The sequence below is a fragment of the Pan paniscus genome, chromosome 1 (genome assembly GCF_029289425.2).
Source record: "Pan paniscus chromosome 1, NHGRI_mPanPan1-v2.0_pri, whole genome shotgun sequence".
Taxonomy (NCBI): Eukaryota; Metazoa; Chordata; class Mammalia; order Primates; family Hominidae; genus Pan; species Pan paniscus.
In genome coordinates this window covers 200,293,087-200,317,465 of record NC_073249.2, presented here as the reverse complement: position 1 = coordinate 200,317,465, position 24,379 = coordinate 200,293,087, and the positions used below count along the sequence as shown (strand labels likewise).

The window sequence follows — 24,379 nt, the reverse complement described above, 5'->3', positions numbered from 1 at the left end:
AGCCTCCTGAGTAGCTGGGATGACAGGTGCACGCCACCACGCCTGGTTAATTTTTGTATTTTTGGTAGAGACAGGGTTTCTCCATGTTGGCCAGGCTGGTCTTGAACTCCTGACCTCGGGTGATCCACCTGCCTCAGCCTCCCAAACTGCTGGCTGGGATTATAGGTGTGAGCCACCGTGCCCGGCTTAAATTGTGATTTGAATGTTTGAATAGGTAATATACATGATTCAAAAGAAAAATATTCCTGAAGAAGTCTTCCTCCCACCCCAGCCCCCTCTATCCCCATCTATAGGTAAACATTTTTATTGGTTTCTTGTTTAACTTTCCCATGTTTCTTTTGCAAACAAATCCGATATATGTTCATTCCTACCCCCATTTCCTTATGTAAAAAGTACTATTCTGTATACACTGTTCTGTACCTTGCTTTTTTCAAGATAGTGTATCTTGGAGCTCACTCCATGTCAGAACACGGAGAAACTCCTTGTTCCAGTTCATGGCTGCAAAGCACTCCATTATGCAGGGGAGAGGGCTGATTCCAGCCTTCTACTCTTGGACCCTAGGCCTGTTTCCCACCCCTTCTATTTCTGAATGGTGCCACAATGAGTGGCTTGCGTATTAGTCATTTCATACTTCAAATCCTTTGTATGATGAGAAGGCTATATGGCCTGGGGTTTCCAAGGGTCCTCCCAGGGTGGCCCTTCAGGACCAGGAAGCTGCTGATTGCCCAGTGCCCCAGCTCTTAAGGAAGAGGAGGTCCCTGCTGAAGGCCCCTCCTGTCTTTTGCAGGTGATGTTCACGGAGGAGGATGTGAAGTTTTACCTGGCCGAGCTGGCTCTGGGCCTGGATCACCTGCACAGCCTGGGTATCATTTACAGAGACCTCAAGCCTGAGAAGTGAGTGAAGCCTCCAGCCCCACCCCAGCCTCCCCAGGGGAGGCCTCCTCTAGGACAGGGCCATCCTGAGGTGGGTGGGCATGGCTTTCTCCAGAAACGTCTCCCTCCTTGGGCAATCTGAGGAATGGGTGAGTGGGGGGGTGGTAGTGCCAGCTGCCCAGTCACTAATGCTACCATTACCAAGGGCCAGGTACTTTCCATGCAGGTAATGTTGCCCATCTTTTTTTGCTAATCTAGTGTGACATTCGAGATGCCACCTTTAGAGGTCTTTCCTTGATAAAGCCCTATAGAATTTTCCCTAATATCTAACTACCCTCAAATGATAACTAAGGAGCCAGGGGCAGGTGGTGAGTTGGAATAAGATCTGGCTTTGGTGTTAGGCAGCCCTGTATTCAAATCCTGTCTCCACCTACTAGCTAGACCTACTAGCTCAATGACTGTAGAGCTACTTAACTGCCCTGAGCCTTAGTTTTCCCATTAGCAAAACGGGGCCCTAATAGTACTTGCCTCACACAGTTGCTTCAAGGATTAGCAAAAAAGATAGGCAACACCCCTGCGTGGCACTGCTACCACCCTGCAACACCCGCCCAGTCATCAGAGAGAATTGGGTGGAGCACCTCCTCTGGGCTGAACCCAACTCCCACAGCCCTGTGGTAACACCATCACCCACACGGCCACAGCTGAGGGGCCCTGACCACTATTTCTCTATTACAGCATCCTTCTGGATGAGGAGGGCCACATCAAACTCACTGGTGAGTGGAGGGCGCCTGCCCCCTCGGGCCCCAGGGGAGGGCAGGACAAGGTCATGATAGGTCTCGGCTGAGTGCTGGGGGCTCATTCTTCCCGAGAAGCTGTGCCGGTTACTTGGAAGTGGTCAAAAACTCAGGCCTCAGACTTGGAACACCCTCAGTTGGAATCCCAGCCCCTCATTGTGTAACGTTGAGCAAGTCACCTGACCTCTCTGGGCCTTAGCTTCCTCCTGAGTGTCATGGGGGTGATGCCTTCTGGCCTCTGGGCATGGGGGTTGGGTGTGCAAAGGGTGGCAGCAAGGAAGGCAGGGGTCCTAAGGTGTGTCCTCCTGCCCTCCTTGCTGTAGACTTTGGCCTGAGCAAAGAGGCCATTGACCACGAGAAGAAGGCCTATTCTTTCTGCGGGACAGTGGAGTACATGGCCCCTGAGGTCGTCAACCGCCAGGGCCACTCCCATAGTGCGGACTGGTGGTCCTATGGGGTGTTGATGGTGAGTGCCCAGACAGGGGTAAAGGATCCAGCCCAAGCCTCTGGCCTCAGTCTCCCCATCTGTACAGTGAGGGGGTTGATGATTTCTAGGGCTCTCCCCGTCTCCTCTCACAGCCAAGCTGGCCTCACCCTATATGCACCTGCAGTTTTCTTCCTTGGAAGGATCCCAGGCTTGACCCCACCTGGGACGCGCCTAACCCAGTGCTGGCCTTCTCCCCAGCCTCGCGCCCCCACCGCTGCTCCTGGTGGTCTGGTTGGCAGAGGCAAGAGGGACGGACATAATTCTTGCTCCAGGCTGACTTGGATGTATCAGCAAGAATCCTGGGACTGAGGCAGAGGGGTCTGACTGGGAGGAGGCGGGAGGTGTGTCGGAGACAGGGATCAGAGCCTGAATAGACCCTTGTCCTCTGCAGTTTGAGATGCTGACGGGCTCCCTGCCCTTCCAGGGGAAGGACCGGAAGGAGACCATGACACTGATTCTGAAGTAAGCCCCAGCGCTGCCCTGATAACAATGGACTCCTCCAAGCCCCAGCCCCAGTTTGGGGGTCAGAATATTATTACCCTGTCCCTGCCTCAGATTCCCTCTCTAATGAGACTCTCCTCTGGGTTAAACATTATACCTTCCAGAGCCCCTCTTTCATCGCTGGGGGCCTGTGGGTAGGATCCCTGAAGCCTTTGGGAAGTGAATTAGTGGATGGCTTGTCTAGACTGAGCTGGGAACTAGATCTGGACAGGGGCCGGGGGAGATGGGGCCTCTGGGTCAGGGCTCAGCCTTGATGAGTCCCGGGGGCTGTTTCAGGGCGAAGCTAGGCATGCCCCAGTTTCTGAGCACTGAAGCCCAGAGCCTCTTGCGGGCCCTGTTCAAGCGGAATCCTGCCAACCGGCTCGGTAAGCAGCCCCAGCTCAGGGGAGGGGATGTGGCGATGGGGAGCCGGGTACAGCTGCAGCCTAGGCCACAGGGCCACATCTGGGCTGAAAGGGGCCGTTGTCCTTTGTGTGGGCAGACAATGCCGCGGGCCACCCTGCCTTCTGGCTCCATGTGTGGTGTTGTGGAGGGGGGAGTTGACCTGTGTGTAGGGGGAAGGCAGGAACTGAGTCATCCCTACTCCCTCTGGGGACAAGGACAGAGGCCCCCACACAGCTTCTCCGCCAAGGCTGCTGGCACAAGAGAAATAGCATGAGCTCAGGAGTCAGAAGGCGTAGGTCCCAATCCCGGCTCTGTGTCAGGTCCCCACTGCCTGGCACAAAACAGTCCCTCTATAAATATTTGTTAAACGAATGAGGCCACTTATGAACTAAGTGACCCTGGGCAGGTGACTTCACCTCTCTGCACCGCAGGTTCCTCGTCTCAATGGGAGATGATGATCCCAAGCTTGCTTCAGGGCTCTGTTGATGAAATGAGGTTGTGTGAACATGCCGGCATGTAGTAGGTGTCCAGTGTGTGCTGGCTTCCCTGGCTCCTGAGTTCATCTGGTCCATGACCAGCTGTGTAAGGTCCAGTCAAGGCCCCTGGGGTCGAATGGAGTGACAGCCTGTCCTATGGTTGAAAAGGTCAATGGGATAAGAGGAACAGAGATGAGGCTTGCCTCGGAATGAGGTGGGGCTCTCTGTAGGTCTCAGAACAAGCTCAGCTTCTGTTCTAACTGTGTGGCCTTGGAGAAGTTGCCTAAAGTCTCTGGGCCTTCCTCCTCCCACTGGTACATTGGAATTTCTTCATCGGAAGCTCCAGAAAGTGGAAAATGCTGAGTAGGTGACAGGCCTTAGGGTGATGGCTGGGTAGATTTGAGGCTGAGTGAGCCCATTTTCTCCTCTGCTCCAGCAGCTGGTCCCAGAGCCCTGTGAGGCTGCTTGGTGGGCAGGGTAATATCTGGGACTTGTGCCAGCCAGGGACAGACCCTTCATTTGGGCTCTTTCAGGCTCCGGCCCTGATGGGGCAGAGGAAATCAAGCGGCATGTCTTCTACTCCACCATTGACTGGAATGTGAGTGTGTCCACCCACACCAGGGCTCTGACCAGGGCTCAGCCATCTTGGCCACAGGAAGGGTGGTGGGAGGGGAGCCTCTGCCAGCGAGGGCCCCAGACGCAGGAGCAGAGGGTCACAGCCTGCCCTTGAAGACAAGGGCTGGCCTCCTGAGGGCAAGCAATTCTGAGAGCTGGGCAATATGGCCTATGTTCCAAGCCCAGCACCTCCTCCTGCATGGGGCTCCTGGTGGGCTGTTGAGGATGCCGTGGTGACCAGAGTGCCCACCTCACTGTGCAGAAGCTATACCGTCGTGAGATCAAGCCACCCTTCAAGCCAGCAGTGGCTCAGCCTGATGACACCTTCTATTTTGACACCGAGTTCACGTCCCGCACACCCAAGGGTGCGTCCCTTATCTGTTTTGTCTGTCTTGGGCTGGTACAGGAGGGAAGCCGGGAGTCGGTGGCAGCTTGGGGGGCAGAGATAGTCAGGGACACTGACAGGCCGAGGTATGCGGGTGGGCAGGCGGGTGAGTTTCTGGCTCCGTGGGACTGACTTTGTCCCTGTCTCACTCCACCCGACTGTCTCACTATGGGGCTCTGTGGGTCTCTTTGTGTCTGGTGAGAGAGTGGGAGTGGGGATGTGTGGGTGGTGAAGGCCACAGTAGAAAAGCCAGGACCCCTGCCCGGGGCACCTTCCAGCCCACTGGGAAGACCAAACACATCAGGCTTACCATCACGTCAGGGAGAAAGAATCTGACCCAGCCACACTGTGTGGTGGCTGAGCAGAGGTGACAGTGCCCATAGGTCAGGGACAGGCATGGGAATCAGCTTTGGCTGCCCTGACTGCCGGGCCTCCGTGTACTTATCTGGAACAAGGGCACAGCCACAAACCCACTCATTCCCTGGGGTTGCTACAAGAAGCCAGTGAGGGAGCTTCTGGGAAGGAACCTGGTGAATCCTAACTTTTTGGCCAGATATTGACAGTGGGTGTGGGGTGGAATGTTCTGGGAAACCTCCTATAAGGGCATGTTTTAGGAGAGGGGGTGCTTTTCTTCTCTCCTCTCCTCCCCTCCCCTCTCCTCCCCTCCCCTCCCCTCTCCTCCCCTCCCCTTCCCTCTCCTTCCCTTCCCTCTCCTCTCCTCTTTTCAAGATGGAGTCTCGCTCTGTTGCCCAGGCTGGAATGCAATGGCGTGATCTCAGCTTACTGCAACCTCCACCTCCTGGGTTCAAGAGATTCTCCTGCCTCAGCCTCCCGAGTAGCTGGGATTACAGGCATGTTTCAGCACGCCTGGCTAATTTTTGTATTTTTAGTAGAGACGGGGTTTCACCATGTTGGCCAGGCTGGTCTCGAACTCCTGACCTCAGGTGATCCACAAGGGGGTGCTTTTCTCACTGCACTTGCACGCCTCTGATGACAGAGACAGCACTTCTCCAAGCAGTCCGCTGGGCAACGTGACAAGTGCAGCTTCGTAGGAGTCAGGGGCCGGAGGAGCAGCATCAGGCAAGGCTTCTCAGAGGAGGGAGCGTGCGAGTTGAGTCTTGAAGGATAGGCAAGGAGTGGATTATCTAGTTAAAGGGAACAGTGTGTGCAAGGGCTCAGAGACCCCTCTAAGAATCTGAGAAGTCCAACATGGCTCAGCTGTGGTACAGAGAGAGAGGAGGCGAGGATCACAAGGCCCTCAATTGCCAGACTCAGGAGCTGGACTTACTCCTGAAGGCAGACGGGAACCTTTGAAAGGTGTGGGCAGGGTGGCAGATTTGTGGTTGGAACCTTCCCTCTGGCTGCTGTGCAGAGATGGACCTGAAGGGGCTGACGTAAGATGGGGAAGCTGGGGAGGAAGCATCCAGGAAGGGATGAACTGTCTTGGCCTGGGATGGAGGTGGATGTGAGAGTCTTTTTTGTTCCTCATGCGACAGGACTGGACTGGTCTAATAAACACATATGAGCAGTTGGGCCAAGGCCTGTGATGGACAGGCCCTCTGCAGGCTCCCGCCACGGCCAGCCCCTGAGGCAGGTCTGGAGGCCCTGTGCTCCCCCTTTGCTGGGCTGCCTCAGGGTTGAGGGGACCTCCTCAGGTACCCTCACATTCTCCTTCCATCCGTACAGATTCCCCAGGCATCCCCCCCAGCGCTGGGGCCCATCAGCTGTTCCGGGGCTTCAGCTTCGTGGCCACCGGCCTGATGGAAGACGACGGCAAGCCTCGTGCCCCGCAGGCACCCCTGCACTCGGTGGTACAGGTGAGGGGGGCAGGGGGCTGCTGCTCCATTATCCTTTTCTAAAGAATGGCTGAGTACACAGGCTCTGAGTTGGACAGAACCAGGTTCATACCCTCATGCCACTGTGGGACCAGTAGGGCCTCCAACATAAAACAGGGACAGTAAGGCCCACCTCACACAGTGGCCCTGATAATTGGATGATGATATGGGTATACATTTCCCAGCACAGAGCCAGGGTCTGGGTACATGTCAGGAGGTGCCCAGGGTGGTGGTGCCGAGTGACTGTCGTGTCTCCGGCATAAGGGTAGCGAAGGACTTGGATCTCATCACACTTGTTCCCCATTTGTACACTTCTACTGCTAATGAAAGTTTCAGGTTGAGAGGCAAGAATGTAGACTGTGGAGCTCATTGCATGGGTTCCAGATTCACAAGATAATGGACTTTGGGGTTTTTTGTTTGTTTGTTTTTGAGACGTAGTCTTGCTCTGTTGCCCAGGCTGGAGTGCAGTGGCACAATCTCAGCTCACTACAGCCTCCACCTCCCAGGTTCAAAAAATTATCCTGCCTCAGTCTCCCGAATAGCTGGGACTACAGATATACACCACCACACCCAGCTAATTTTTTTTTTTTTTTTTTTTTGTATTTTTAGTAGAGACAGGGTTTTACCATGTTGGCTAGGCTGGTGTCAAACTCCTGACCTCAAGTGATCCGCCCACCTCAGCCTCCCAAGGTGCTGAGATTACAGACATGAGCACCTGACCAGATAATGGACTTTGGATGAGATACTCCCTTCCTCGTGCCTCAGTTTCCTCATCTGTAAATGGGGGAAATGATAGAAGCTTCCTCCATAGAGCTGTTATGAGGATTATTAGAGTTAATACACGTAAAGTTCATGTGGGCTGGGCACGGTGGCTCATGCCTGTAATCCCAGCACTTTGGGAGGCCAAGAAGGGTGGATTGCTTGAGGCCAGGAATTTAAACAGACCCATCTGGCCAACATGGCGAAACCCTGTCTCTAAAAATACAAAAATCAGCTGGGCGTGTTGGCGCGTGCCTATAGTCCCAGCTACTTGGGAGGCAGAGGTTGCAGTGAGCTGAGAATGCACCACTGCACTCCAGCCTGGGCAACAGCGCAAGACTCTGTCTCAAAAAATAAATAAATAAAATAAAAAATAAAGTTAAGGTGACTATGTAATTTATTTTCCAAACTGGGACATCTTAGTCCAGGACAAATATTAAATCAGACTGGATGCAAGGACCGCACGCGCAAGCCAGGGCTGGCCGTGGGGCATGCAGTCACCTGATGAAAGTGCTTAAAATAGTGCCTGGCACACAGCACACACTAAGCACCATTCAGCATTGCTACGGCTAATGTCCCAGAACCTTGAGACACCCCATGAGTTGAGCTGTGACACCCCAGAAAGGGAGGCAGGTCACTCAAAGCCGTACTTAGTGGCACAGCTGGAACTCAGCTCAGGGCTCCTGCGTCCCTCCCAGGCCTGCCCAGACTTTTCAGAACTAAAGTCCTCTCCATGTGTGTTGTGACCCTGTTTCCCACTCCCTACACTGCCCTCTGACCACAGGCTGCAGTCCAGGCAGGCTGGGAGCCAGCGAGTATGCCCATTATATAGAGTAGAAAACTGAGGCCCAGAGAGGGGCAGGCTGTCACCTGCGGTCACATGGCCAACACTCTACCCCAAGTCTCCTGGCCCTTCCCTGGTGCTGTCTCTACTGAGCCAAGACCTTGGGTCCTGGGGGATGACCCCTAGCACTCTAGAGCCAGGGGTCAGCCACAATTTTTGGTCTCCTACAGCAACTCCATGGGAAGAACCTGGTTTTTAGTGACGGCTACGTGGTAAAGGAGACAATTGGTGTGGGCTCCTACTCTGAGTGCAAGCGCTGTGTCCACAAGGCCACCAACATGGAGTATGCTGTCAAGGTGGGCCTCCTGACCACGTCTCGGCCAAGGCTGCTGGGTTGGGGGCAGGTCCCCGTCTGGTGGGGAGGGGTGGTGCCTGAGCTCTGCAGATGTATGAAAGGTGTGTGGCCGAGACCTCCTGGCCTACTCCATGGCCAGAAAGGACCCTGGACCCTGTCACTCTGACACTGCCACATGCACCCCCTTTCTTCAGGTCATTGATAAGAGCAAGCGGGATCCTTCAGAAGAGATTGAGATTCTTCTGCGGTACGGCCAGCACCCCAACATCATCACTCTGAAAGATGTGAGTGGGGGTCCTTAAGACTGGGGTGGGGACCAGGAACTCAACTCTCAGGATTTGTCTCAGGATTGCCATTCCTTTGACTTCTCATCCTCTTTCCAGTGGTCATGTGGAGGGGAAGGAGGTCCCTTGGTCCCTTCAGTCTGCCCATACCCCAAGGGCCCTCCTTCAGACTCAGACATTTTCTGAGGACCTTCTTGCGTATCAGGAGACCAGTGTCAGCATCCTCCTTTTGGGGAAGGCAGGGCCACTGAAGAGCAAACAGAACACCTGCCCAAGGCTCATGTCATTCTTCCCTGCTCTGGGGCGCTGCTGACCAGGGGGCTCAGGCCTGACACTGGGGAGAAGAGCCTGATGGTGAGGTCTTCGGCAGGTGTATGATGATGGCAAACACGTGTACCTGGTGACAGAGCTGATGCGGGGTGGGGAGCTGCTGGACAGGATCCTGCGGCAGAAGTTCTTCTCAGAGCGGGAGGCCAGCTTTGTCCTGCACACCATTGGCAAAACTGTGGAGTATCTGCACTCACAGGGGGTGAGTCTGGATTCGGGGAGGCAGTAGGGGGATGCCAAGGGTCATATCATCAGCAGAGAACATGAACCACCTGCTGGCCCAGGAATGGCAGCCTCCAGCTAGCCAAACTGAGGGGACACTAGGGCTGGGTGGGTGGATGCGTGCAAAGGAAGGAGGGAGAGATGTGGCCAATTGTGAAAGGGAAGGTATGGAAAGTTATTCAGTATCTACTGTGTGCCAGGCACCATGGTAAGGTTTAGCATAAGATGAAGTTTCCAGACCAGGCATGGTAGCTCACGCCTGTAATCCCAGCAACTTGGGAGGGCAAGGCAGGTGGATCACTTGAGGTCAGGAGTTTGACACCAGCCTGGCCAACATGGTGAAACCCCGTCTCTACTAAAATACAAAAAAATTAGCCGGGTGTGGTGGCGGGCATCTGTAATCTCAGCTACTTGGGAGGCTGAGGCAGGAGAATGGCTTGAACCCGGGAGGCGGAGGTTGCAGTGAGCCAAGATCACACCATTGCACTGCAGCCTGGGCAACAGAGCGAAACTCCATCTAATAAATAAATACATAAATAAGATTTACATTATCTCAATTGATTTTCACAACAACTCTGAGATAGATGCTGTTACTGGCCCCACTTCACAGGTAAGAAGACCGGAGCTCAGAGATGAAAGTTCATTTGCTCAATATCACATAGCCCGGGAAGAATGGAAGAATTTCAGACTGAAGAATTTAGGTGGGGAGTGGCTTTTGAGTTAGGAAGTGGCAGGGTCACCGTGGGGGAGCTGCAAGGCTTCAGGGAGGTGAATTTGACTGGGTTCAGTTGCTAAGGCAGAGGAAATGGATGCAGGAGGAAATTCTGCTGGAAACGTAGCAGGGACTGCAGAAGAGGTATAGGTCCAAATGGCAGGGTCTGGCCTTTATTACTGCACAAGGCAGGTGAGCACTAGATGACGGTGAGGTAGGAAAGTTCATTACAGTGGATTAAAGCCCAAAACAGTAGCATTAGCTTCTCTCTGCATGAGATAATGTTTTAGGGTGCATCTGATCAGACAACATGGGGGTTAAGAATGCAGGCTATGAATCCACCTGGCTGAGTCCAGGTCTTGGTGTATGAGGTTGTTGGTTGTTAACTTGTTTTCACATAGTACCCAGTCCATAGACACATTTTTCTCCTATTGTCCTTTTTTTTTTTTTTTTTTTTTTTTTGGAGATAGAGTCTCGCTCTTGTCACCCAGGCTGGAGTGCAGTGGCACAATCTTGGCTCACTGCAACCTCTGCCTCCCGGGTTCAAGTGACTCTCCTGCCTCAGCCTCCCAAGTAGCTGGGATTAGAGGCGCCTGTCACCACGCCTGGCTAATTTTTTTGTATTTTTAGTAGAGATGGGGTTTCACCATGTTGGCCAGGCTGGTCTCAAACTCCTGACCTCAGGTGATCCGCCCGCCTCGGCCTCCCAAAGTGCTGGGATTACAGGTGTGAGCCACCACACCCGGCCCCCATTGTCCTTTCAAAAATGTCTTTTTTGACTGGTTTATTGAAATTAGAATACCTGTGGGTTCCACACATTTCATTCAGTTGGTAAATCTCTCCCCTTTTTTTTTGAGACAGGGTCTCACTCTGTTGCCCAGGCTGGAATGCAGTGACACAATTGCAGTTCACTGCAGCCTTGACCTCCTTGCGCTCAAATGATCCTCCCACTTCAGTCTCCCAAATAGCGGGGACCACAGGCACGCACCACCACACCTGGCTAATTTTGTATTTTTTGTAGAGATGGGGTTTTGGCTTGTTGCCCAGGCTGGTCTTGAACTCTTGAGCTCAAGTGATTTGCCCACCTTGGCCTCCCAAAGTGCTGGGATTACAGGTGTAAGCCACCTTACCCAGCCTCTTTTCTTCTTTTTTAAAACTGGAGGAAAATTTGCATACAGTAGATTTCAAGGGTACATTCTGATGAATTTTGTTAAATGTGTACACCCATGTCACCTCCACATTTAGACCTCCCTTTTTTATGCCACCGACATATTGTATATGAGTTCTGTGGAATGTCTCACATTCTGAATTTGTCTGTCGGCTGCCTCCTGGATCATTTACATTATTTCTCCATTGTCTATATTTCCTGTAAACTGCAAGTTGCTCTAACATCATTATTAGCTTCAGTTTTTTTGGGGGGATGGGAATGAGGTTCAGATGGCTAAGGTTGGGCTGAGCATGGTGGCTTATGCCTGTAATCCCAGCACTTTGGGAAGCCAAGGTGGGCAGATCACTTGAGGCCAGGAGTTCAAGACCAGCTAGGCCAATATGATGAAACCCCATCTCTACCAAAAATACAAAAATTAGCTGGGCATGGTGGCCCATGCCTGTAATCCCAGCTACTCTGGTGGCTGAGGCACAAGAATCACTTGAACCTGGGAGGCAGAGGTTGCAATGAGCTGAAATCACACCACTGCACTCCAGTCTGGATGACAGAGCAAAACCCTGTCTCAAATAAAAAATAAAAATAAAAATAAGAAGGCCAAGGTCATCCAATCTATGGAGGTACACTTCACAGTGCATTACATCCACGAGTGCACAGTGTCATGCTGCCCACCTTTTTAAATTTAATTTTATTTAATTAATTAATTTACTTATTTATTTTTGAGACGGAGTCTCGCTCTGTCGCCCAGGCTGGAGTGCGGTGGCACGATCTCAGCTCACTGCAAGCTCCGCCTCCCAGGTTCACGCCATTCTCCTGCCTCAGCCTCCCGAGTAGCTGGGACTACAGGCGCACACCGCCACACCCAGCTAATTTTTTGTATTTTTAATAGAGACGGGGTTTCACCGTGTTAGCCAGGATGGTTTCGATCACCTGACCTTGTGATCCGCCCGCCTCGGCCTCCCAAAGAGCTGGGATACCAAGTGTGAGCCACCGCGCCCGGCCACGCTGCCCACCTTTAACCATGGCAGGTGGTAACCGTCCGATCTCCTTATTATAAAGATCCTCATCTAATGGTTTCATCCTTTCAGAATCTTGTATGAGTCGAGTATTTCATTAGGGTTGTGAAAGTGGCGATGCCTGATTATGTCTAATTTTTTAGGGGAAATTCTGTAAAAAAGAACTTTACCTCTTAACCAAAGCTCCGGTTTGGTTACCCCCTGTGCTTTTAATTGTCATGTTTGAAGTGGCTTTGGTTTTTGAAATGCCAGCGCAATAGACTAATATTTAAACGTGTCAGGTCAGAGAGTAAATGTGTTTCGTTTTTTCTGTTTTGTTCTTTTTTTTTTTTTTTTTTTTTTTTGAGACGGAGTCTCGCTGTGTCTCCCAGGTTGGAGTGCAGTGGCGCGATCTCGGCTCACTGCAAGCTCCGCCTCCCAGGTTCATGCCATTCTCCTGCCTCAGCCTCCCAAGTAGCTGGGACTACAGGCGCCCGCCAACACGCCCGGCTAATTTTTTGTATTTTTAGTAGAAACGGGGTTTCACCGTGTTAGCCAAGATGGTCTCGATCTCCTGACCTCGTGATCCGCCCGTCTCGGCCTCCCAAAGTGCTAGGATTACAGGCGTGAGCCACCGCGCCCGGCCTCTGTTTTGTTCTTAAGTGAGTACTCGTTAAACTTAAAATGGTTTAGAAGACAAGCAAGCCAGTGTACCCGTGGGTCACCTGAAGCTAAAAGTAAGGAGGAACTTTCTGAAGAGGGGAGCTGCCTCCAGAGGCAGTGAGCTCCTTCCACTAGGGATGTGCAAAGCTCCAAGTATAGATAACCATTTGGTGAGGATGTTGTTGGAGGAAGTCGTCTCCTTCCTGAAGCTAGGAGTGTATGTGTCTCCAAAGTTTCTGGCTGTTTGCTAATACCGGGGCAGATGATCAGGAATGGGAAGCTCTTCTTATTGAGATATTTGGAGGGGATACTCTGGGTTGGTTTGTCGGCAGCAGTAGCTGTGGTCTGTAAGCTGGGAATCCCACAGGAGCTGAGGGATGGGAAGGGGATGACCAGGGAGCAGGGTCCACTGGGACCCCTGTTTGTTTGAATATTATCTTTGTATTGAAGCATTGCGTGAACACCGAGAAGTGTACAAATCACAACGGACAGGTCAATAAATTTTCAAAAAGTGAATACACCTGTGTAACCAGTACCCAGCTCAATAAACAAAGCATTTCCAGTTCTCCTGGAGCCCCCCCCAACCTGAGAATAACCATCCTAAGCTAAATTCTAGTAGGTTCATTTTGCCCGTTTTTGAATTTATTTTTTTCTTTTCTTTTCTTTTCTTTTTTTTTTTGAGATGGAGTTTTGCTCTTCTTGCCCAGGCTGGAGTGCAATGGCATGGTCTTTGGCTCACTGCAACCTCTGCCTCCCAGGTTCAAGCAATTCTCCTGCCTCAGCCTCCCAAGTAGCTGGGATTACAGGCACCTGCCACCACATCCAGCTAATTTTTGTATTTTTAGTAGAGGCGGGATTTCACCATGTTGGCCAGGCTGGTCTCGAACTCCTGACCTCAAGTGATCCACCAGTCTCGGCCTCCCAAAGTGCTGGGATTACAGGCGTGGCCCCGTTTTGGAATTTCATACAAACTTTCTCTTTTGTATCTGGCTTCTGCCATTCAATGTTGTCTTTGAGATCCATCCACATTGTTTTGTGGCTGCTGTTCATTCATTTCATTGCTGTGTACAACTCTACTGTATGTATAATTGTCCATTCTCCTGTTAATAGACACCAGATGGTTACTAGATTTTTGACTGTTACAAATAATGCTGTTGTGACATTCTATCTGTTGATTGTACACCTAGCAATGGAATTGCTGGGTCAGAGTGTTTGTGTGTTCGTCTTTAGCAGATATTGCCAAACAGTTTTCCAGAGTGCTTTTGCTAATTTACACTCCCAACAGAAGTGTGTGAGAGTTCTGGTACTTGCCAACGTTGGTATTTTTAATCTCTTCAATCATTGCCATTCTGGTGGGTGTGGAGTGGTATCTCATTGTAGCTTTTTTTTTTTTTTTTTTTTTTTTTGAGACAGAGTCTCGCTCTGTTGCCCAGGCTGGAGTGCAGTGGTGTGATCTCGGCTCACTGCAACCTCTACCTCCTGGGTTCAAGTGATTCTCCTACCTCAGCCTCCTGAGGAGCTGGGATTACAGGCGTGCACCCACCACACCCAGCTAATTTTTTTGTATTTTTAGTAGAGACAGGGTTTCACCATGTTGGCCAAACTGTTCTCGAACTCCTGACCCCAGGTGATCCGCCCACCTCAGCCTTCCAAAGTGCTGGGATTACAGGCATGAACCACCGCGCCCGGCTCATTGTAGTTTTAATTTGCATTTTTCTGATGTTTAATGAAGTTGAGGACCTCTTCATATGTTTATTGCCATTTGGACAGCCTCTTTTATGAAATGCCTCTTCAAGTCTTTTGTCCATTTTTAAAAATTGGTTGCCTTTCCTTTGCATCCTATGTGGCAGGAGTTCATGATTTAATATGTGGAGTCTTCTTAAGTCACCAGGCTCCCTCTATGTTGTTTCTATAAAGTTGTGGACTCTATAATAGAGGGCTTCTCCCTTTAACCAGGTGATTCACTTAGAACAACTTCGCCTCTTTTTTGGCTGGTCACAGGTGCCTAAATGCACATCCTCTCACGCTGCTCCTGAAGATGCTGCTGCCACTGCTGCTAATGGCAGCTAATGCCATATGCCACTTTCCACAGGCCAGGCGGGGTTCTGTGCACTTTACATATTAACTCTTTTTTTTTTTTTTTTGAGACAGGGTCTCACTCTGTCACCCCAGCTGGAGTACAGTGGCATGATCATGGCTCACTGCAGCCTTGACCTCCCAGGCTCAAGTGATCCTCCCTCCTCGGCAACCTGCACCCCACATAGCTAGGACTACAGGCGTGCTAGTTTAAAAATTTTTTTTTGTAGAGACAGGGTCTTACCATGTTGCCCAGGCTGGCCTCAAACTCCTGGGCTCAAGCGATTCTCCCACCTCAGCCTCCCAAACTGCTGAGATTTACAGGTGTGAGCCACTGCACCCAGCCCAGAGCCTGTGCTGCTTTGGACAGCATCTGGTCTCTAGGGTTTTTTGTTGTTGTTGTTTGTTTGTTTGTTTTTGAGACGGAGTCTAGCTCTGTCACCCAGGCTGGTGGAGTACAATGGCGCAGTCTCGGCTCACTGCAACCTCCGCCTCCCAGGTTTAGGAGATTCTCCTGCCTCAGCCTCCTGAGTAGCTGGGACTATAGATGCACGCCACCACGCCCGGCTAACTTTTGTATTTTTAGTAGAGATGGGGTTTCTCCATGTTGGTCAGGCTGGTCTTGAACTCCCAACCTTGTGATCTGCCCGCCTTGGCCTCCCAAAGTGCTGGGATTACAGGCATGAGCCACCATGCCTGGCCTGGTCTCTAGTGCTTCTTCCCAAGCAGTCACTGTGTCTTAACATCCAGCATGATAAAGGGGTTCAGTCCAAGGCAGTTCTGGGGTTACTGTGATGTCCATCATTTCCCAAGCCCTTTGCTAAATATTCCTGTCCTTCTCTATAAGCCTGGGGTTGAATACTATTATCAGCCCCATTTTACAAGTGAGGAAACTGAGGGCTACAGATGTTAAATGTCGTGCCCAAAACCACACAGCTGTGAGTGGATAGTAAAGCCAGGATTCACACCCTGGCCTGCCCGACTCCTTCCTGTGACTGGAATCCCAACTCTCCTGGAGGTCACGGCCTATTGCTCCAGTGCCTGCATTTGGCCTACACATATATTTTGTTTGGCCTGCAAGATAAGGGGTGTTTTTTGATTTGAGGTATGGTTTAGTAAGGTTTGGTAATTTGGCTGCTTTTAAAAACACTGGGTCCGAGTTGCTATGTAGTGACTGTCAGCTGGAGCCAGGTAGCTGCTGTCCTCTGTGGACTGCTTGGAGGTTCCCACTCTGCCTGGTTTCACTCATTACTTGCCCAGCCTGTTGTGATTTTCCATGCGGTGAGATGTGAGACTATACTTTTCCTCCCCCCACATACACTCCTGAGGGTCAGGTATCAGAATCACCTGTGGGGCTTTTTAAAGCTGTACTTCCCCTCCCCCATTCACCATCCCTACTATTCTGCCACTGGCAGTGGTGAGACAGTTTCCTATAGGAATTTGTAGTTTCTCTATGTTGTATCAGGGTAGGAAAAAAGATCAACAACTTGAGCCGGGCGTGGTGGCTCACGCCTGTAATCCCAGCACTTTGGGAGGCTGAGGCAGGTGGATTGCCTGAGGTCAGCAGTTCGAGACCAGCCTGGCCAACATGATGAAACCCCATCTCTACTAAAAATACAAAGAATTAGCTGGGCATGGTAGCAGATGCCTGTAATACCAGCTCCTCGGGAGGCTGAGGCAGGAGAATTGCTTGAGCCTGGGAGGCAGAGGTTGCACTGAGCCGAGATCACGCCATTGCACTCCAGCCTGGGCAACAAAAGCAAAACTCCATCTCAAAAAAATAAATTAATTTAAAAAAAAGGTCAACTTCCATATCCCTGTGTCCCAGTAGTGTCATGTGTGCCACACTAAACTGGAAAGACTATGGAATTCAGGTCAGAACTGGGTTCTGGTCTTGCCTCTGCCTCTAACCTACATGCAAGTCAGTTGTCCTCTCAGGCTGGGCGTAGTGGCTCACACCTGTAATCCCAGCACTTTTGGGAGGCCAAGGTGGGAAGATCACTTGAGGCCAGAGTTTAAAACCAGCCTAGCCAACAGGGTGAAACCCTGTCTCTATAATACAAAAATTAGCCAGGCATGGTGGTGCACACCTGTAATTCCAGCTAACTGGGAAGCTGAGACATGAGAATTGCTTGAACCTGGGAGACAGAGGTTGCAGTGATCCAAGATTGTGCTGCTGGCGAGACTCCATCTCAAAACAAAAAAGAAAATTGTCCTCTCAGAGCTTTGGTTTTCTCCTCTGTAAAATGGAGCTAATAATTCCTGTCCACCCGCCGAGGTGCAGTGGGTGGCTCCAGTGAGATCACGACTGGTAACATTCTTTGTAAACTGGGAGTTCACTTGTGCAGGGTAGTTGGTGTCCTCAGCCAAGCTGAGCATCCCTGACCTCTAGGTAGAGTCCACATTCCTGGGGGCCTGGCCTTGTGCTGTGGGCATACGATTGTGTTTGAAGGAGAGAGCCCACGGGACTTTCTCCAAGGCTTGGATACAGTGTGTTGCTGGGGCCACTCTAACAGTGTGGCCCTTTCCCCCTCATCTACCTGGCACTCTTCTCCCTATGGAGGTGGACTGTGCTGGGCCATGTCTACCTTCTCCACGGGCTCCACGGGCATTGCTGGAGGGCTTGGAGATCAACTGAGACTATGAAAAGACTATCTGAATAAAACCAACTAACCTGCAAAACTCTACTAATCTAACCTGCAAGGTATCTGTCTCTGTGTTTCAGAGGTGTGATTTGTTCATTCATTGCACAAAGTTCACTTAGCATTTGCTCTGTGCTAGGCCCTGCACTGGGTGCTGAAGGTGAACGGGCATTCCACAGACATAGGGTTATGATCGTTACCGAAGGAGCCCCTGGTGGCCTGAGCTCAGGGCACCTGAGGGATGCAATGGACAGTGAGGCTGGAACAGATGATGGCTGTGCCTCCCATGTTAGGGTAGGGACTTTGGGCTTTATCTTGCAGGTAGGGAGCCTTTGAAGGTTTTTTGACAATGCCCAGGGAGGTTCCATTAGCTTAGGGGAGGAGGAGCAGGAAGATGAGAACATGAGGAGTTTAGTGTGGGATGTGTTGAGTTTGAGGCTCTGTGGAACATCCAGTGGTTGCCGTGTGGTAGGCAGTTGGATTTATGAGCCAAGACTCAGGAAAAGTTCTGGACTAGGGTTAGAGATCTGAGAGGTATTGGTAGTTGATAGTTAGAGGATTGACTATGAATGGAACTGTACAGGCCAGGCACAGTTACTCACACCTTTAATCCCAGCACTTTGAGAGGCCCAGGCAGGAGGATCACTTGAGCCCAGCGGTTCAAGAGCAGCCTGGGCAACATAGCGAGACCCTGTCTCTGCAAAAAATGTTTTAAAAATTAGCTGGGTGTGGTGGCACATGCCTCTAGTCCCAGCTACTTGCGAGGTCGAGGTGGGAGGATCACTTGAGCTCAGAGATTGAGGCTGCAGTGAGCCATGAATCATGCTGCTGTACTCCAGCCTGGGCAACACAGACCCTGTCTCAAAACAAAACAAAACAAAAAAGCCTTACAGAGTGTGGGGAGGAGAAGAATGAAATGTGGGGTGGTTCAGCCCCCTCAAGTTACAGATGAGCAAACAGGGCCCAGAGGAAAGCCGTTTGCTTATGGCCTCAGCAGTGTCATTCATCCATTCATTCAACAGATATTTATTGAATACCTGCCATGTACTAGGAGCTAGTTTAAGTGCTGGGATACAGCAGTGAGCAAAACACTCAGGGAGCTTACATGCCGGTGGGCAGACTCAGAAAACAAATTAAATATTATGTTAAGTAGTGGGAAGTGCTACAGATAAAAGTAAAGCAGTGTATTCTTTGATTTTAAAGATAAGGAAAATAGGGCCAGGTGTGGTGGCTCACGCCTGTAATCCCAGCACTTTGGGAGGCTGAGGCAGGCAGATCACTTGAGGTCAGGAGTTTGAGACCAGCCTGACCAACATGGTGAAACCCCATCTCTACTAAAAATACAAAAATCAGCCAGCCATGGCGGCGGGTGCCTGTAATCCCAGCTACTTGGGAGGCTGAGGCAGGAGAATCGCTTGAACCCGGGAGGCGGAGGCTGCAGTGATCTGAGGTCGTGCCACTGCACTCCAGCCTGGGCGACAGAGGAAGACTCCATCTCAAAAAAAAAAAAAGACTTTTAAGATTTTGACCTAAGTAACAGAAGGATGGAGTTGCCACAAGGTAAGATTATGTGATGAGTAGGTTTTAGGGGAGAATTGAGAGTTCAGTTTTGACAGGTTAACTTAGAGCTACCTGTAGACACCTACACAGAGTCAGTAGCAGCAGCAATAAGACCATCATTTCAGCCCCTTCCCCTTCTCTCAGATGCCAGGTCCATGCACCCGTCCCTCTGCACCCTGTCTGTGTAGCTTTCTAATCTCTGGCCGCTGACCTGGGCCACTAGCCGCCTCCCCACACTGAGAACTGACCCCAGCCCCCTGCCCCTAGGTTGTGCACAGGGACCTGAAGCCCAGCAACATCCTGTATGTGGACGAGTCCGGGAATCCCGAGTGCCTGCGCATCTGTGACTTTGGTTTTGCCAAACAGCTGCGGGCTGAGAATGGGCTCCTCATGACACCTTGCTACACAGCCAACTTTGTGGCGCCTGAGGTGAGTGGCCCAGCCTCCTCAGCTGTAAGAGTGAGGGGGAATTGGAGGCCTTGTGCCCCCTCCCAGAGGCCCCACATTAGCCGGGACTCCAGTCTCTGTGACCTTGGCCCAGCTGGCAAGGGAAGATCTAGCCTGGGACCCTTGTCCTGCCCTTGAGGGGAGTAGCAAGAAACATCTGTGGCGACTTTCTACTGCCCCCCCAGACTGACCACCTCCCCTGCCCTGTTGCCAGGTGCTGAAGCGCCAGGGCTACGATGAAGGCTGCGACATCTGGAGCCTGGGCATTCTGCTGTACACCATGCTGGCAGGGTGAGTGCCCCTGGCCTGGACCCTTCCCCACTCCTGCAGCCCTAGCACTTGGGCTGAGTGGTGCTTGTCTGATAGGAATGGCTCAGCCAGCCCCGCCCCAGGATGGTCTGGAAATAGAGACATGCTCCTGCCTCCAGGAGCTCTACCTTGGGAGTACCCCATCTGAGGGGGAGACACAGTCTCCCACCGCAGCCCCAGCCCCAGTATGGAGGCCAGAGTCTGTACCCAGACCGTGCGGGCTTTTCTGCAGATACACTCCATTTGCCAACGGTCCCAGTGACACACCAGAGGAAATCCTAACCCGGATCGGCAGTGGGAAGTTTACCCTCAGTGGGGGAAATTGGAACACAGTTTCAGAGACAGCCAAGGTGAGTCTGTACGGCCTGCGTGGGCTTATTTGGAGGAGGGAGGCAGCGTCCCATCCTAGGGCTTTTCAGCAGTTCATGAACAGCCTCATTTCTCCAAGCCGAAGATTCCCAGGCAGACCACCACCACCTCCGCACCTTGTTGGGGTAACCTGGTGATCATTCATTGACCCTTCTCATTCTGGACCCTGTGGGGCACTGAGGGCTGCATCATCACAGTCCCGGCTTTGTGGAAACGTAGTGTAATGAGGGATACAGGTTTGCACACAAGGGGCAGAGATGCCTGGAGGCACAGATAGGCGGACGCTCTTGGCCAGGGGTGTGGACCGTGGAGACACAGAGCAGAGCAACTGGCCATGCCAAGCAGAGCCTCCTCGGAGGAAGTAGCATGTGAGCTTTCAGTATTAGCAACAGTTTTTGGTCATTGGGAACCTGTATGCCAGACAGAGTTGAACCCTCTATGTACGGCCGGCCACCTCACATCAACCTGTGAGGCAGGGAGTGGTTATTCCTATTTCTCAGCAGGGAAACTGAGGCTCAGAGAGTTGAAGGAACTTGCCCAGGGCACTCATTTGATGAGTGCAGAAGGCAGGTTTTGAACCTGAATCTGTCTGAGCCCAAACCTGAGGCTTTTCCCACCTTCCCACATGGCTTTTTGAAGGCAAAGGAGAAATGGAAGGGTGTTCCAGGACGAAGGGCCTAGAGCAGCAAAGGCCCAGCGACAGGAACCTTGGCTGTGTGCGGGGAGCCCTGGAGCAGAGTGGAGAATGGATCCCAGGGGCTGCTGCAAGGGTTCAGGCGGGAGCTAGCAGGAGATGGTTGCCCTCCTGTGCCCCATCAGGGGCCTGCTCCCCTGCAGCCCTCCCACAACCCCCTTGCCCACTGTGTCCCCAGGACCTGGTGTCCAAGATGCTACACGTGGATCCCCACCAGCGCCTCACAGCTAAGCAGGTTCTGCAGCATCCATGGGTCACCCAGAAAGACAAGCTTCCCCAAAGCCAGCTGTCCCACCAGGACCTACAGCTTGTGAAGGTATGGCCACCCTTGGGCTGCTGGGCATCTGGGGGGTCAGCCCAAGGTGGCATGGTCAGGGACTTGTGGAAGAGCCAGGCAATGCCATGTCTGTACCAAGCACCATGAGGTGGAACATAGGAGAAGAAGACACAGCCCTGCCGTCAGGGAGCCTAACATGCTACAGTGTCACGGTGCACTCACAGCCCCCAATCCTCTGGAAGACACAGCTGCTGACCTCTGAACCCTCCAGTCTGATGGGGGAGGCAGGACCCATGACCATAAAGGACCACTGAGGCTGGATTAACAGTGGGCTAGGCTGGGCGCGGTGGCTCACACCTGTAATCCCAGCACTTTGGGAGGCTGAGGTGGGTGGATCACGAGGTCAGGAGTTCAAGACCAGCCTGACCAAGATGGTGAAACCCCATCTCTACTAAAAATACAAAAATTAGCCAGGCGTGGTGGCAAGCGCCTGTAATCCCAGCCATTTGGGAGGCTGAGACAGGAGAATCGCTTGAACCCTGGGGGCGGAGGTTGCAGTAAGCCAAGATTGTGCCATTGCGTTCCAGCCTGGGTGACAGAGTGAGAGTGTATCTCAAAAAAAAAAAAACAAAAAACAAAAACAAAACCAAAAAAAGTGGTCTGTGGAACACTGAGAGGGGCTGGCCTACCCTTGGGGCATGGATCCCCTCCCCACTACATCTCCCACCATTGTGACCTGACTTCCCCACTTCTCTTTCAGGGAGCCATGGCTGCCACGTACTCTGCACTCAACAGCTCCAAGCCCACCCCCCAGCTGAAGCCCATCGAGTCATCCATCCTGGCCCAGCGGCGAGTGAGGAAGTTGCCATCCACCACCCTGTGAGGCACCAGGGCATTCAGGCCACAGGGCGGTGCTAGCTTGACAGAGTCAGCATGCTTCCCAGAGGGAGCAGGCCGGAACCACAGGGCCAGAGGGAGCTGGAACCCGAGGGGCCGGGGAAGCTGCCAGCCCAGAACACCCCTAATGAGGGTGTGAGAAGTGCCTTCTCCTTCCCCAGGATGGACTCTTCTCAGCTCAGGCTCTGCTGGTGGAAAGCGATTCACTGTATAAACTTTTTTTTATGAAAAAAATGGCATCAACCACCATGGATTTTTACAAGATCCATTTGCCTTTCTGGGAGCAGAAACAGCCATTGCGGCCCCAGGAGGGGAACTGAGTCACGCTGGGGCTCTCTGAGACTCTTTAGAGCAGCTTTGGGATCCCACCCTGGGGACCCCCACGATTGGCCATCTGTAGCCATCTGCACACACCTCCGAGACAGTCCAGTGTCACCTCTCTCAGAGCATCTGGCTGTTTAGCAGAACTCATTCTATCCCCAATCAGCTCCTTTTCCGTTCTGTTCTGCTGGGAGTTCTAGAACCACTTCCTGCTACAGGAGGGGACTCAAGTCCTGCTGGCTTCCAGCTTCAGGCACCAGCATCCACCTTGGCTCTGCCAGTGGATCCCCTGCGGTCAGGCTGGGCAGCCCCAGAGAGAGGATGTGGAAAGCACTTTTTGGCTGACTTCATTTGGGGTTGGCAACAGGACAGAGTTCACAGGAGGCCAGTGGGCGGGCCATGAGGGACAGGGTCTTTTTTCATTTCTTCCTCAGCTGGTTACTCAGGGTTCATCTGTCCATGGCCTTTCTAATAAACTGTTGAGTTGAAGCACGCTCTCCTCCACTCTTCATCCCTGAATTTACCCTCTCTCTGCTATCGGATGTTGAAGACATTGGCAGTGACAGAAAATGGGCCAGGACCAGTTAGCCCAGCTGCTTGGAACCAGGTCATCTGGGGAGTGTGTGGGAATCCCGCTGGCCTGGCCCACGTGTTCCTGCCAGGGGATTCCATTATGGTATTGATAACAGTATTATTAGCCAATGGTGACCAAGTGCCAGGCACTATGCCTGGGCCTCACATGAATATCTCATTTAATCTTAACCCTGTGAGGTAGATGCTCTGTATTATCCCTGTTTTATAGATGGGGAAACAGGCTCAAGTTGGGGAATGACATTTTCTCATGCAGTATTTTCTGAGCACTCATTCTGGCCCTGTTCTGGATGCTGGTGAACCAGGTAAAGAACAAGGTCATTGTGTCCAGGGGTCTTACTTCCCAGTAGGGGAAACGGACACTTAACAAGCCATGGTCAGCTACTGATAAGACACATACAGAATTAAACTGGGGTGAGATATTGGGTAATCAGGGAAGGCCATTCTGGGGAGGTAACCCAGGAGCTGAGATCTGAATGGTGAGAAGGGGTCAGCCAAGACTGGTAGGCAGAGGGCAGTCAGGACAAAGGCCATGAGGGGGAAACAAGCTTGGTGTGCTCAGGGATGAGAGGAGGCTGATGTAGCTGTGACCCCAGAGCCAGGCGTTTGCCCAAGATGAGGCTGGAAAGGAGGCAGAGGCCAGTTATGCTAGGCACTGTAAGCCAGGATTAGGCGTGCATTTAATTCTGAGTGAGGCGCAAGCTCCTAAAATAATTTGAGCAGGAAAGTGACATGATTTGATCATGATTTGATTCACATTTTTAAAAGATCACTCTGGGCCAGGTGCAGTGGTTCACGCCTGTTATCCCACCACTTTGGGAGGCCGAGGCAGGCAGATCACTTGAGGTCAGGAGTTCAAGACCAGCCTGGCCAACATGGCGAAACTCTCTCTATTAGAAATACAAAAATTAGCTGGGTGTGGTGGCGCATGCTCCCACCCATCAGCTCGCAAGGCTGAGGCATGAGAATTGCTTGAACCTGGGAGGCAGAGGTTGCAGTGAGCCGCGATCGCACCACTGCACTCCAGCCCAGGCGACAGAGCGAGACTGTCTCAAAAAAATAAAAGATCACTCCGACTGCTCTGTAGAGAATTTGGGCAGTGAGGTGGGGAGGCAGGAGGGAAGCAAGGTGACCAGGTTGGTGGCTACTGCAGTAGCCCAGGCAAGAGATGAGGTGGCTTGGACTAGGGTGGTGGGATGGAGATTGGGATGGAGTGGATGGGGTCAGGATATGCTTTGGAGGTAAAGTAGACAGCACTTGCTGGCAGTTTGCATGCAGAGGATAAGGGAAACAGAAGATTCAAGGATATCTTCTAGATTTTTGGGGAAAGAGTTTTGGGGGAAGCATTGGAGAGAAATAGGTTTGAGGAAAATTTTTAGAGCTCTGTGGGAGGTAACTTTTAAGTATCCAAATGGCTGGGCATGGTGGCTCACGCCTGTAATCCCAGCACTTTGGGAGGCCGAGGCGGGCGGATCAAGAGGTCAGGAGATCGAGACAATCCTGGCTAACATGGTGAAACCCCATCTCTACTAAAAATACAAAAAATTAGCCGGGCCTAGTGGCGGGCACCTGTAGTCCTA

General features: G+C 51.9%; 1 protein-coding gene across 5 annotated transcripts in view; it reads left to right on the top strand.

Moving 5' to 3' along the window:
- Positions 1-22,697, top strand: part of RPS6KA1 (ribosomal protein S6 kinase A1) — a 45,521-nt gene extending 22,824 nt beyond the window's left edge. For all 5 annotated transcript variants that reach the window (XM_008961661.4, XM_034959008.3, XM_008961659.3 and 2 more), the window contains 16 exons: positions 788-894; positions 1,609-1,646; positions 1,991-2,133; positions 2,546-2,616; positions 2,932-3,020; positions 4,049-4,113; positions 4,393-4,495; positions 6,202-6,332; positions 8,124-8,249; positions 8,443-8,532; positions 8,903-9,061; positions 19,162-19,323; positions 19,556-19,632; positions 19,883-20,000; positions 20,892-21,029; positions 21,751-22,697. In XM_008961661.4, coding sequence (XP_008959909.2) covers positions 788-894; positions 1,609-1,646; positions 1,991-2,133; positions 2,546-2,616; positions 2,932-3,020; positions 4,049-4,113; positions 4,393-4,495; positions 6,202-6,332; positions 8,124-8,249; positions 8,443-8,532; positions 8,903-9,061; positions 19,162-19,323; positions 19,556-19,632; positions 19,883-20,000; positions 20,892-21,029; positions 21,751-21,873 — 1,740 coding nt within the window. In that variant the 3' untranslated portion in view covers positions 21,874-22,697. The remainder of the gene's footprint in view (positions 1-787; positions 895-1,608; positions 1,647-1,990; positions 2,134-2,545; positions 2,617-2,931; positions 3,021-4,048; positions 4,114-4,392; positions 4,496-6,201; positions 6,333-8,123; positions 8,250-8,442; positions 8,533-8,902; positions 9,062-19,161; positions 19,324-19,555; positions 19,633-19,882; positions 20,001-20,891; positions 21,030-21,750) is intronic.
- Positions 22,698-24,379: the final 1,682 nt, after the last annotated feature.